At 41.7% G+C, this 14,802-nt stretch overlaps 1 protein-coding gene across 1 annotated transcript in view; it reads left to right on the top strand.

Annotated features, from left to right (window-relative positions):
- Positions 1–14,802, top strand: part of TANC2 (tetratricopeptide repeat, ankyrin repeat and coiled-coil containing 2) — a gene marked incomplete at its 5' end in the record, with an annotated part of 106,460 nt that overhangs the window by 12,102 nt on the left and 79,556 nt on the right. Inside the window, 1 exon segment of the mRNA XM_009696372.1 lies at positions 8,672–8,935. Within this exon segment, the coding sequence (XP_009694674.1) occupies positions 8,672–8,935 (264 nt within the window).

The raw sequence follows: 14,802 nt of genomic DNA, 5'->3' as shown, positions 1-14,802 counted from the left end.
TGAGCAGAAGAGATGCTGCCAACAATAAAACAAGACAGATTTGTTTGCAAGTTTAACTGCTTTGAGAAGGGAACAAAGAGCAGCTCAAAAGGCACATCAAGATAAATTTAACTCAGGTTAAATATTTTTGTGATCTTACGGCTAAAGCATTTGAATTCTGACGTTCTCATCAGTATTATGAAATGCTCTGTTAATAATGAATAAGGTTTCTAAGAATTACAGATATTTTTTTTTAAATCTAACCAGCTTCCATTTGGGCTCATTCCCCAAAGGAGGAGCTCCCTGAAAAATGTCTAATAGTGTTGAATAATGAGCTTTTGTTCACTAATGCATCTGCATATTGCAGGTGACGGGGCTGACAGTTTAGGAGGTGAAAAGGGAGGCTATTTATCAGGCGTCTCATCAGCTCTTGAGCAAAATTAGTGGGATCACAGAATCCCAAGTAGTACAAAAGGATACCATCTCTGAATCCTGATTCAGTTCTTTCTCCATTTCATTAAAAGGACAAATTAAGCAGAAAGCAAACGCGTGCATGCACATGTGACATGATTCATGGTCGATGTCAGGGGTGAGAAACCATGAAGTCATGAAACAACGGTTCTGCCTTCCCCCAGTTAAGCCACTGAGGCATCAAGGGTTGAGTTTGGCACCAAAATCTGGCCCTTAAATACTGGGTAGATAATAGATCAGCTACAGGTGTGTGTTACGTTACTGGGAAAAAAAAGAAAGGAGAAAGAAGAGTCTTGAAAGCTGAAGGAAGCGGCACAGAACAGATGTTATACTTGAACTGTGAAATTTGCTTCGGTTTATGGTCCAGCCTGGTAGATGGAAAAAAGATTGAGTGAAAAATTGAAAGAAAGAATAAACTGAAAAGGCAGATCAGAAGACAGCGGGGGAAAAATTCAGTGTTGTCAACTCCCACAGTGTTATTTTGAATACCGTGATAAGTGACTTTAATGTTTTAGCTGTTGATGCTGTGAGATTAGATGGGACTCTCAGCTTTTAAGAGCAGCAAGATTTTAACCTTCACGGTTATGAAAAGCTTCACAACAATCCAAGCTTGCCCAAAAAATTAATGCCAAATATACAAATAACTTCCCTCCCCTTGTGCACACGCCCCCACACGTGCCTCCTTTCTGCTTGTTTCAATCTTCTAATTTTAAAATCAGTTTCAAGACTGTGGTGGAATTCAAAAAAGAATTGCCGTTGCTGATGCTAAAGAAGGGAAAAAAAGGTGAACTGATGTTGAGGAGACAGGCAAAAATAAAGAAGGATCCAAAATGGTAAAAGGTGGACAATACAGAGAGGGCACTGAATTAAGAAGGTGATGGGAGTTGGTGTAGGGTTAAAGGGACGTGTATGTGCATTTCTTCGTCTGAAATTTTAACAGCCCCGCTGTTGAAATCCAGCGGTTACCTGCAGCTGACACCTGCGGCGAGGTCCAGGCTTGTAGAGGGGAAGCACAGGGTACGGGGTCAGGTTGGGCAAGGAAAAGAGCGTGCGGCTTACGGCCACTTCTGCACTTCGGTAAGCCCTTGTCCGTAATTTTAGCACGTCAGTGTCGCAGAGATGTTACTCCAGATGTGCATGGGTGGTTTTGTAAGAGGGATATGTTTAAATAATAGTACTTAGGAGTATGGGGAGGTTTTTTATGATGCTTTGGTAAATCAACCATCAAGATTGCTACCTCTGTATTAGATTTGGAACCTTTTTAACAGATTTCTTTAATGTTTACAATAGTGAACTGCACTTAGAAACATTTATTACCTTGTTTCTGCAAGTGATAAACTGAAGTTTATAAACTGAAGCTTTGCTGAGCTGTTCTGTCTCCCGAGCAGGGTATTTGCAGTCAGTTGTACTCTGGTGATGGGAGTGTCTCGCTCTGTTGAAGTGCTCTTTTGCCCAGACCGTACATTTCTAGTCCGAGTAGCACACAGGTACGAGCCCTTCGAGGCATTCATACCATTCTTCATCCCGCTTGTCAGCCGGTGCAGCAGGGAATTCAGATTTAGAACAGAATGAATATAGGGTCAGCGTGATGCTACTGTCAAGGTATTTTTCATTATGTTTCAAGACCTTTTGTGTGCTTACCGTGATTTATAATACCTGGAGGCTTGAAACAGAAATGGGTTTACCTCTTCAATCTCTGTCTTTTTATGGGACTGTTTATATGAATTAAGCCGGTGATTCCCTGACACACACACACCCCCATTTGAGACCAGTGTTGTAAAGAAACTTAAACATATGAAGGGCGCTGTGGATTTTGACCTCAAACCTTGAGCAGGGCAGACTTAAGCTTTTGGGGGAGTTTTTTTGATTTTATTTGCATGGAGAAGCCTTAAACTCCCTGGCCAATGGTGTCCAGCAGAGAATAATGTTCTTTTAAAAGCACCGCATGCTCCAGGGGCTGTTGGGTGTGGGTTGCATGTGCCTGCCCGAGGCTGCCACCGTCCCTCGGGAAAGGTTGGGGCTTACGCTTTCTGCCTGCCAAATTTTTCTGTTTGGCAGCCGAGCTCCCTGGAGCGGTCTGGGCCGACACGGCTATATTTAGGTGTATCCTTCTGTGGCTGAGTTTATGAAGGCTTATGTAGATGAGGGTAAAAAATTTATTTTACTCCTTGCTAACTCGTCCGTGTTAGCTAGGACATCTCTAATGCGATAAGGCAAGTCGTGTTTCGGGATGTTACTGGAGATGAGTGAAATGAGGTTAACTTGCCGAGTTTGCATGAGCGTTTTTAGTACCTAATTTCGATGCAACATATGAAGCTTGCTACTTTGCTGCATTTCTTTCTTTAAAGCAACAAAATCCCTATATCCTACTTGAGACTTTATAAATTTTTACATGTAATTAATGTTACCACTGTTGGTCATCATAAAGTGGTAACTATAGAAAACTGCTTTCTCCTGCAGTTCCATCTGAAAGGTGAACATAAAGGTTGACGTTTTCCAGACATGATCTCTGCCTCAAGGAGAATTGGACGGGATGGTAAAAATCCCCTCGCGTGTTTGACTCGAGACAAGTACAGATGAAAGCCTCATGCTCCAGGGCATAGGCCAGCTTGCAACTAGATGAGAAATAGTATTTGCTATCCTGTAAATACATGAAACTCTCCGAGAAGTGTAGTGCTGTCTGCAGTGACATCTAAGGTGTTGTCTCGGATGAACTGCTGCTTTGATACAGTTCTGGTCTTTTCCCCCAAAGAAATAAAAATATTTTAAACCATGTTATTTGCGAAAAGTTCTAATCAAAATGTTTCACCAAGGGACACGAGCCAAGTTTGAAAATGGAAGCTTGACATAGGCAAGTGCTCTGCCAGGGAAAATGCTGGCGTAGATCTTGAATACTAAAAGCAAGGTAGGATTGCAAAATGACTGCAGCATCTCTGGGGTGTATCCCCTTCTGGCGTCAAAGTCCACGTGTCTTCAAAGACGCCCAGGCTGTGCTGCTCGAAGCTGATGTAAGTAGCTCCGTTACAGAGAGCGGTGTTGAAATCCTATGGAAAGAGATACGGCAAATCCTCAGAGAAAGCCATGGAGGGGCTTGCAAAGGGATGCCGTACTGCCCGTGTCCTCTCATTCGAGGGTCTTTCCATGTTATTATTCATTAATGTGTTTTACAGCGCTCAGATGTTTTAGATGCCTCAGATTCTGTTCGTGTTCATATTAAATAGTGTGAGACTGTGTGCCAGCTGAGACTGGAGATACATATAGATATATATAAAAAAAATATATATATACACACACTCACATGGCTATATTTATGTACATGTGGTATTGCTTTGGTGCTGTAGAGAACCTCAGATGTTTCTGCATGGCTGTCAGGTTTCACATGTTCAGTGTGTGACTCGCGTGGCTGCCCCTGTCTTACTCCGTCCCCTGCAATAATCCTCTCTGTGCCTCCACGAGGCAGCGACGTCTCTTCTGCTCCCGACAGCCGCCGGCACACGTCGTGGTCTGTGTGATTGCAGCCCGCTGGCTCCGGCATAGCGTTGCCCAGGCGCTGCAATGTTCTGCTTTTTTTCACCAGGGTTGTGCTTTCTGGCTGGATTCAGCAGCGAGAAGAGCCTCACTAAATGCATGTTCTCTCACGGCTTCTCTGCAACCCTTCTCGCATCCCGACAGGTTCCTGTCGTGGTACCCCCAGCTTAACGTGTCCCGTCACGTAACCTGTTGTGCTGGGTATTGTCTGTTAAGAGACAGGATTGAAAGACCTGCCTCTCAGCAGATGGCTTAAGGCAAAAATTCCTGCTCTTTGATGGATTTGAGGTCATCAGTTTATCTTTCCCAAGTTTAGAGCATGCTATCTGTTAAGAGGTTGTATTTTTTTTGAGCTTTTGCTTGATTAGCTATCCTTGGGTTTTAAAATTGTAGAGTTATAGAATGGTTTGGGTTGGAAGGGACCTTAAAGCCCATCTAGCTCCAACCCCCCTGCCGTGGACAGGGACACCTCCCACCAGACCAGGTTGTGCAAAGCCCCAGCCAACCTGGCCTTGAACACTTCCAGGGATGGGGCATCCACAGCGGCTCTGGGCAACCTGTGTCTCACCACCCTCATTGTACAGAACATTCATGGAACCCATAAGAAAGTTTTTGGCAGTGACTGAAGGACCATTTGTTTCTTTTTAAAGCTGTGTATTAAGAAAGTGTTAATTCTGTTACCTCTATCAGCATAACAATTTCATTGTCGTTTTCCGGTGTTCCAGTTCCTGGTCGCAGGGATGCTGTGAGCCCCTTCGGGGACGGGGGCTCCCCTTATCCCTGACACCCCTCACCCTCCAAACCCCTGAACGTGTCCTGGAGGTGAGATGTTACCGGTGATGAAAACCTCAGATACCAGATTTCCTGCCTGGGGGTTAAGCTGAGTCCATGAGTGCTCCTGCAGCCCGTTTTAGCACTGACACAATTCAAACCATGTAATGCCTAACTGGGAACTGTGGGGACTTTCCATCATTGGCACCTCCTTTCTGCAGGCCGTCGGCTGGGTTAGCCAGAGTCAGAGTTATGAATTACAGATCTCAAAGGATGCGCACAAAATGCTAGTTTTGAGGGTTAGATGTTCATTCTAACCAAAGTAATAACATCAGAAGGAATCTTAACTTGAGAGTCGATTTTTAGTATTATCTGATATTCTGATGCTCTCCTTCTGTACTATGTGTATACAAAAAAATGCCTGACGATAGACAGCGATGTCGTCGTGTTCGTTTGTAGCTGCTGTTGCTGTTCAATCAGCTGCTCTGCATCTGGATTAAGGCCCAGAATATTTTTAACATGTAGATATGGTTTAGGTAAATTAATGATGCAACAGGAGTCCTGTTGTGACTGTGAGTAGGATTCATCCCGAGGGTGGGTCTGCATTCCCCAAGCAAGGCTCTAAAGAGATTATTGCTGTAAAGCGCAGTTAATCCCTGGCAGGGGCCAACGCAGGAGATGATGGGGAGATGTACTCACACACCCAAACCATATGAGCACAGACCCTGTCCTAGAATACCCTCTGCAGCTCTGGAAATTTTAGGGTATGAATATGGCAAACTTGCAGAAATAATGTTGTTTTGCAGATTTCCTTCTGGTTGTGGGTATTTATGGGCTTGATCCTACTGGGGACTGAGATGAAGTTCTTTCTGCCCAAGAAATACAATAGAATGGAATATTTCAGTTGGAAGGGATCTGCAATGATCATCTAGTCCAACTCCTTGACCACTTCAGGGTTGACCAAATCTTTGCGCTTTCTTTGTATACAAGCATTACCAACTTTTTAGCCCCAAGAGTCACACTGCATCAACCTTAGTGGTTACACGTAATGTGAATTTTCTGAAATCAGATCTTGCACTCTCGAATTTTCATTGTGAAGTTTGTAATTTCTGAGCAGGTCTCTGGGTCGCACCATCGGTAAGCTTGAGTTCCCCCTGGAGATGTGCTCTGCATGTCAGTTCATGTTGCTGGCTTGTAGCTAACCTTACGCTTTTGCCTTTTAAAGTCAAAATTGGTTTGGTTTAAAAGAGCTTATAGACCAGATTAAGTCCATAGAGCAATCGCTTCCAACCTGTGTAGCAGTACTTATATCATCCAGGGCTGTTCAGAAGGTAAATTAATCCACGGGGAACAATCCTAAATACCTGATTCAATTAAGAGTTTGCACATAAAACAGCTTTAGTGTAAAACAGTGAAAATTATGTTTAAAATGAACACAAATTGATGATTAGAAAAGAGGCCGGCAGGATTTATTAGCTCTTTTTTCTTTTTTGTTACTTCACTCAGAGAAAACTTATTCTGACACATAGTTATTTTGGTTTTCCTCAGTTTGCTGTATTGGAAGATGACTGATTTCAGCTGCTGATGTGTTTCTACAAAGATGAATTAGATACTGAGATAGATTTTTAAAATTAATGAGTTTTAATGGATCTTTTTTTTTTTTCTTCTGTAAATAGACAACATAGTATGCCTAGCACTGCAGACCCAGACTTAGAAATGGAGATTTTCTAGAAAACCATTTCAAACATGTTTCTCGGTATTAAACAATTTGAGGGAGCAAGAGAAATCTGTGAACATCTGTTTCTTGTTTTTATCTTATTTTCCTATGCTGAAGTGTAAATGCGTTTACCTGACAGCAAACCTATGTTTAAATGCCAACAAACAAATACCGTTTCTTAGCAGTTGCATATGTTGGGTTTAAATTTCAAAATACATTTCAAACAAGTAGATTTTGGACCACTTGATGAGACATGAAGATACTGATCCCACTGCATAGACAAGAAACCCAATACTGAGAATTAAAAGGATAGAGATAGTGGTAAAGGTTGAAGCTGCATGGAGTTTGTTGGGATGGATAAAGAACAGGCACAGTAAGAATTACAGGTCTTGGTCTTTTTTTTTTAATGATGATTTCGTGACTTTAGATGTAAGCGATTAATTCTGGTTCCTATCATAATGTCATTTAAAATGTACAATTAAGCCCAATTAGTCCTTGGTCGTTGAACTTTCATGGGTTTGCACTGGGGATAGAGTCCAGCGATCTGCTTGGCACCTCGGTGCGGAGAGCCGTCCAGAGCCCCTGCCTTTAAGCATCATCCCTTTGGTATTTTGTCAGGTCTGTATGGGCGTTTCTGAGAATTTAAATTGAATGCCTAATCTTAGGCAGTGAAATTATTCCTGTACTCAATGTGTAAACAACTGGCTAAAATATGTAATTATGGGCTGCTGGGTACATTTAGAAAAACAAATGAAATACCCCTTACCCTTTTGCAGTTAAACTGCATCTTCCTGTAGGTGCTCTTTGGCTGGAACGTCTTTTCTAGGCTGCTTACTCTTAAAACTTGGCAAAGAAAAAGCTTTAGCCCAAAAGCATGTGCGTCCTTGGAGGAGTTTGCTGTTTGCGTTTATCAATATTAGAATTACTGTGGTGCTGTTTGTTAATGAGGCAGCGTCTCCCTTGGTTCAGGGATGGGCTTTTGTGAAGGGAAGACGCTCCCCCCGAGAAGTTACAGTGCGGTTTGCGTTGCAGACACATAGCCGTAGATCCACGCTGTTGTGTCCAGGGACAGATGGCACAGAAATTAGCAGAGAATTTGGACTGGGAAAGGTATTTACCATGGCTAAGTGAAAATGCCGGATTTCGGTGGATTTAGCAAGTAGATCTACAAGCACAGGGCACGTCCAGGACTTCAGCATATTTCAGGGTTTCGAGTCGCAGTGGAAATGTGTGTGATTGGGGTGATGAGAGGACCGTGAGCTTTGGTTTTTGATCTTTCTTTCTTTTTTTTTTTTTCCTTTCTTGTTTTTTCTTTTGTCATGTCCTGTGTTTCCCCCCTCCCCCCAAAGTTAGGGAACAGGCAAGTTTGACCCTCAGATAAGCTGGGATGAGCGTTGGGACCTTCTCTCAATGATGGAGAGGTCTAATTATGACCTTGAACAAATATGTGGAAGACTAAAGATGAAAGGAAAGTCAACAGCCCGAAGGGAGTTAGAGCCAGGGGATAACTGCATCAGAATCCAGAAGAGAAAATACCAACGGGGAGAAGATGTTAGTGCTGTAGATCAGTATAGTAATGTCACTTCCCAGTGTGAAAGTCAATATAGCCACAATCCTGATCTGTAAAATGAAATAATTTAAGGAAAAATGTGTGGATTACAGTTAAAGCTTCCTAAAAACTTGCTGTCCATCAAATGCGATAGTGGGTTCAGTTTCTGAACCAAACTAATCCGTGAGAGCTGGTTGTTCATGCAAGTCAGGTGGGGGCTTTCTGTGCCGACGGCTTTTCAGTGTCAGACATTGCAAGGTTATAAACTTCGGCAAACGTTCCCTGAAACGGTGGTAACTACGATGCAAATTCAAAGATACGAGGAGCACTGATAATGTTTTTTCCTTAATAATTCCTGCTCTTTCTGGAATTGTGTATTTGAAGACAGTGCTGCACATAATTTTTAATACTCTTTGTAATTACAAATGGCTTTTAACAGTATGAGCCTGAAACGTTATAGCCTAAATGTTCTTTTAGAAGTAGTAAGCAGAACAGTATCATTAAACTAAATTCCATAATCTCTGATTTATGTGAACGTGGAAAATATGATGAACATCATTTTTGGCTCTTGCATTGCACAACTCGGTGTAGAGCAGCATGTGTGCAAACCATTCTTTCTTTGTTAACTCATTTTGTTTATAATTTCTTCCTTCAAGCTACTTTGACAAGCTACTCGGAAAACGTGGAACGCACTAAATATGGAGGGGAAAGCAGTAAAGAACTTGGGTCTGGAGGAAACCTGAAACCTTGGCAGTCCCAGAAATCCAGCATGGACTCTTGCTTATACCGCGTGGATGAGAACATGACGGCCTCCACCTACAGCCTGAACAAAATCCCGGAGAGGAACTTGGAGACCGTCTTGTCCCAGTCGGTGCAGTCTATTCCTCTTTACCTTATGCCACGGCCAAATTCAGTAGCAGGTAAGAAATAAACATTTTTGCCTTTAGGTCAGAGCGAGTCACGATACGTGCCTGTCGCAGGCTTTTTCATGTTCTTGTTATCCGAAGAGAAATCTCCTTTCTGTAGTCATCATCATTAAGCGTGACAAAAATTGTCTTTTCATTTGACTTACTGCTTCTAAATAGAAAATTCCTGTGGGGAAAACTGATTCTGATGATGTTTAATGGTTATTTCAGCAGTCTGTGGTCCCTTTTTTACGAAATTGTACAACTGTAAGATTATTGGGAGTATATGTTTAAAAAAAAAAAGCTTCTTTGCTGTCGTTACGATGCAAATAATCTTGGGTTTAAAGTATCAGATAATCCCAAGACATTATAGGCATTGCTAGTATTTCAAAGGATTCTTTGCAAGTAAAAATCAAGTGTCTGATCTTCTCTGATGATCTTAAGAACTTTGGAGTTAGAGAATTATGATACTTTCTGCCTACAGAAAAGTTGCTATGGATCCATCTTTCTTGGTGGACTTTGCCCCGGACGTCTTGGCACACACGTGTGCGCGCACTGGTTTGGTTTTCACAGCATCTGGGATTTCTAATGACTGAATTTTTTTGTTTTGACATAACATCAACATTTTCTTCATTTAATTTCCTGTCTGCTGTTTGAAAGATTCCTAAATGATGCTGTGACGTATCTTATTGATGTCTTTTAACAACCTGCTAAGTTCCTCCCTGAAGTTGGTTAACAGCAGGACAGAAACAAGAGATAGAATTAAAAATATTAAAGCTGCACCGAAAAGCTGCTTGCCTTCTCCTTTGCTTTGCTGCCCCGTATTTTTTTCTTGCTGGGTAGCTTCTCTGGGGTTAAAGAGTCTGTTGAGGTGGTCTGTATGTCTGTCTGTATAGACACATGGAGAAACACAGTCTTTGTCTTTTTGTAGCATCCCTGCAGGATTCTCCCGCTGGCTGACAGCGTGAATGTTGCTCCAGAAAGTCCGGACTGCACGGAGCCTGGGATGTTGTCTGTTAAAACAGCATCTCTTGGCAACCCAGGCTGCATTGCATAACTAGATTAGGTTTCCTTTTTAATCCCACTTTGGACAGTCACAAGCCTGAAAGCGATGTAGAAATGAGATTTTATAGATGCTAAAACGTGGGAGCCCTAAGTATGGGGGTACAACACTGAAAGCCTGGGATTTCAGAATGGAAAGAGGGGATAGGAAAAAAGTGGGAATCTCTGCTTGCATAGCCTCGTTACTTTAGGTTCATTTCTTAAAAATGACACTGCGTAAACACCTTCAAAAGAAAACAGGGTAGACCAGGTACCATAAATTTAAGTACACGTGTATTGGTTTAATTGACTTTGGAAGTTGTTGGCTTGCTTGATGCATTTAGAGGCAAATACTGTTTCAAGAGAAAACTATCTAGCAAGGTTCAGGAACACCTTTTTCTTCTGGATGGTTTTGTTTTGTGGGGTTCTTGCAGCTTTTAAGTAGTATGTCAGCTAACACCGTTCATGCCCCTGGGTAAGTCATTGTGGTAGTTAACTATGGATAAGAATACAAATTTGGCTTAACCTTTTATCATCAAGCGATCCCATGTTATCTCCTATAAGTTTATGGCACCAGAAAATTATGTTTTCTGGGTAATAGATTTATATGGGGTTTTTTTCCCCCAAACCAGTAAACCTCGTTATCTGTGTGCTTGAATGATGAGAGAGGGAAAACAGATGTAGTTTCATGGTTGACTTAAGCCTATCTGCAAAATGTGTCATTGCCCAAAGAGTTAATCCTGCACTGTCTGCCAGCTCCATGTCCTTGCACCAGCGCTACACATTGGGTAGCTGTTTGATAAACCAGATGAGTAGACTAGACCCACTGAAAATGAACCCTCCAGAAAATATATGTATTAATTTTGAGCCGCAAGTTCATTCGTATGGAGGCAAAGTGTGGCTGGGAGTTGGGCAGAAAGCTGCCTTTCTTTTAGTGGTATTCCACATTTTAAGGTAACCATGAAACCACAGCTTTGCTAAAACAGACTGTTCTTGTCTTTTTTTTTTCAAATGCAGTTGAATTTATATACAAACAGTCTATTCTTGGGAACCAAAGCATGGCAGCACTCATACCTTGTGGCTTTTTTTTTGCTTTTTTCTTTTTTTTTTTTTCCAGGGTTCTCCCTGAATTTGTTCCAAAATGGCACAAAAATCTTTCTTATAGCAGGCTTACGAACAGCAATCACGGCCGTGTAACACATCCCTTCACCGAACAGCTTACAACTGGGACCCATTCTCCCAATGCATATTGATCTCGTCTTGCACTTCGTTACATGATATTTTTTCAGAAACGGTTAAAAGCACTTTTTTCAGTAAATACTTTTTCTTGAAAAAAAAACCAACAAACCACTGTGGGCTCTTGTGTACCGTAAAATGCCAAAGTGGGATGTTAGGTTTGCTAGAGCACGTCTGGGTATTGGTAACTCGCCGAGATTCAGGGGTTACCGTCTATGTGATAGGAGTTTTTTAAAAGCCCGGTGGTGAAAGCAGTGAGAGCACGTCTTTCACATCGGCTCGGTGGGAGCACGTATGGTGAGCAATACTGAGTGAGTTACGGCACGGAGTATAGAAGTTGTTAGGCAATTTTATGGTATTAAGTCAGAAGCGGCTGTGAAGGGTGCTGCTGTTTGCCTGGGCAGTGAGCATGGCAAAACACTGACTTGGAAGAGAAAGGGAACCTGTGGTGCAGAAGGATCGGAGCAAACGAGCCCTCTTGCAGTAGCAGGACTTAAAGGTCTCTGGCTCACACATAACTCACGGACAGCAGATTGCTCACAGCTTGGCTGCGAGGTGAAGTGCTGCTAATAAATTAGAAGAAAATTAAGCAAAACGTGAGCGTAGTCTCTATGTGCTAATACCGTGTTGAAGGGGAAGAAAGCTTAAGGAATTTCAGGGACCAGAGCTGCTGGTTCTTTTCTCCCAATACCCCACGCTAACAGCTCTCAGTTAGATTTAACGTGGTGCCACCACATTTCAGAGGCAGCCCCCCTTTAAAGCCAGCGGGGCAGCCCAGGCACCGAGTCCATTCCACCTTCACCTTTCATCAAGTCTTTTCAAAGCTAAAAATGCACTTCAGCTCCTGAAATGGGTTTCGTGCACCATCGCAGACTGTCTTTAGAAATGCAGAGAGGAGCCCAGCCTGGCTCTGTACTGTCTTTTGTTTGTCTTTTGGTATAGAGAAGGTGGGTTTGGTCTCCATAGGGAATCCTTTAAAGATCTTACTGAGTTAGCATTTCTCTTGCACGTTTTTCCTCGCAGGCTGGTGGAGCTAAATATTCTTTCAGCATTTTTTAGTTATGTCTCACTGGAATTCCAAGGGGGTTTTGACAATCTCAAGATTTTTTGATATTTTCTAGATTACGCTATTTCTGCCGTTATACTTATAAAGTCCCTATCAATTCAAAAAGAGAAGCAATTCCCTCGATGTATTCTTCTTATCTTTGGAAAGAATGCTTGTTGCCACAGCACAGCCTGAGAAATTTGGATTTTCATCAGCTGAATTGCATAAAATCAGCTGGAAAGAAACAGTTGTGTAGCTTTCGTCTTGGAAGCTGAAACGTATCCCATTCCAGCTAGATGCAAGGAACGGTGGCCCTTCGTGGATATTGACCTCAGTTTTTCATAGTCTCTTGGAGTTGGAGAAGATTTACCCGGATTTACCAAAGATCTTTAATATTCTGTGTTTGGTAACTTATAATTTTAGCAAAGTTACACCGCTTGAATTCAGAGTTTTAAGGTCAGATGGCTGAATTCTCTGAAAAGCTTTACCGTAACTATTCAGCCACATTGGACGTGAAAATAAGGGGAAAATGCAGTGTTTTGCTGGAGGTAAATTCCTGTACTCGCTGCAATTGAGAGACTCCAGCACCTCCAAGTTTGCCACTTGGGCACGGCTGGATTTCCTTGGTGCTAAACTGCCTTTGTTAAACCCCTCTCGAGGCTCTGAATTGGAGTAAATTCTTGTAGAGGTACTGACTTCGGTGGTCTGAGACAACTTCATTTACATGATGATCATACTGTTGGGGAAATAGTTGTAAAAGTCAAGTTTAGTCCTGGTAACCTTATAGTTAACTTGAAAATTCCCTCTATTTTGGTGAACTCCAGCCCTAGCTATGAAAAATGTAAAGTATTATCTGGTTAGAACCAGTATTGGTTACAGATAAGAAAAAGTCATATTAACATTTCAGGATTTTAAAGTAGTATTTTAAATCGTTTGCACACAGGGAAGTGATTATATCTTCTGTTAATCTCAAATTATAGCTCAAATCTTTTTTTCTTTTATTTAGCCAGTGCTATATTATACTGTATTAACCTAATATATGTGCGGGGGGAAACCTACAAAAAAGCAAATTAAAAATTTTCTTAGCTCTGATTAATAAAATTCCCTTCCTTTCCTATGTAGTCAAAATAGGGAGTGCAGGGAGGTATGTGTTGCCTCTTCTGAACACGGCCTTTGCAGTACAGAGAAACATTGCTTCATTCTTCCCGTGTGAACAGCAATTTTTCTTACTGTGTGGCATTCAGAAAGCATAACCCAGTAATCACCAGTTCTAACTGAAACTCAAATCTTGAAACGTGAAATAAAAAAAAAAAAAAAAAAAAGCAGGAAAAATGGAAAGGAACAAGAGTGGAGGCAAAGTGTGTCCATGGTCAGGGTGATGATACGGAAAAATCTCTGAACTTCACCCACACGCCCAAAGCCGCGTGTGCACCAGCTGTAGGGCTGGCTCGAAGCGGTCGTTGCCGAAGGCTCTCGTGGTGGCAGTGGTCAAGGGTACAAAGCTAATCTGGAAACCCGTCATGGTGATGGTACTGATAGCAACGGCAAAGTACCAAAAAAGCAATTAGAATTCCCTTTTTTGTTGCGTTTACCTGTTCTCCAGAGATTTAGGTGACGGTTTCAGAAAGACAGTCAGGAGTTGCTAGCAAAATTCTTTCCAAAAGACCCCAAAAGTAAAAAAATAACTGGTTTTTACTTCTGTGTGGTGCAGAACTTCTTACCTGTCAGCAGAGATGGTGTGTGCTCCAAAAGGAGTGGGGGCTGCAATTTTAAGAGGTTACAATCCAAAAGAAAAAAAACTATAAAAATAATACCGGGTATTCCAATAATTCTTTAAAACTCAGTTTTACAATTCCGCCCCGTATGAATCCATCTGCTTTGCTGTTTTATTGTTCCCAGAAACAGAAATCTTCAACTGCATTTTCTTCCTACCCCATCCAAGGCAAATATGCACAATAATTCATTTTATGTACTTCAACATTTTTCATACTGATCATCAGAAGATGCTTGGCATTGGAGCTGGACATTAAGATTTTTGAATGAACATAAATTTTATAGGAAAGTTTGCATTTCGTGTACACAATGAACCTCTCATTCTATTTCCATTACCTATGAAATAAAACATGAAATCCTGTGTTACTTAGACCACATGCATGGTTTATAAGGTCTGTTTAAATCTTAATAGAGAATTAAAATGCCCTTATGTAATACTAGCTCCTCTCTCTTTCCTCTTGGAGATTATAAAATAGCAGCAATTATATTATTAGTTATTAGCTTTAAATTCTTTATCAGTTAGAAAAGTGTATTATTGAAGGTGAGGGCAGGGTTTGCACAAATGCCTATAAATTGTGTCTTTTTGAGAACACGTGAGCGGTGGTGATCTTGGGGAGCATCCTGTGTCCCGGTATCTGGCAGCTGGTCCTCTAAGGGTGTTCCTGGCAGAGATCGGAGTGTCTGGCAGACTTGCCTACCTCTGCTGGCACCACAGAAGGCAAAGACACAAGTTAATAGTATAAGAAGGGTTATAAAATGTGATTTGAAAAGTGTGGCTTTCGGAAGA

Source organism: Cariama cristata, unplaced genomic scaffold (genome assembly GCF_000690535.1).
Source record: "Cariama cristata isolate BGI_N322 unplaced genomic scaffold, ASM69053v1 scaffold2833, whole genome shotgun sequence".
In the NCBI taxonomy this organism is placed as follows: domain Eukaryota; kingdom Metazoa; phylum Chordata; class Aves; order Cariamiformes; family Cariamidae; genus Cariama; species Cariama cristata.
This window is presented reverse-complemented; position numbering and strand designations above follow the sequence as displayed.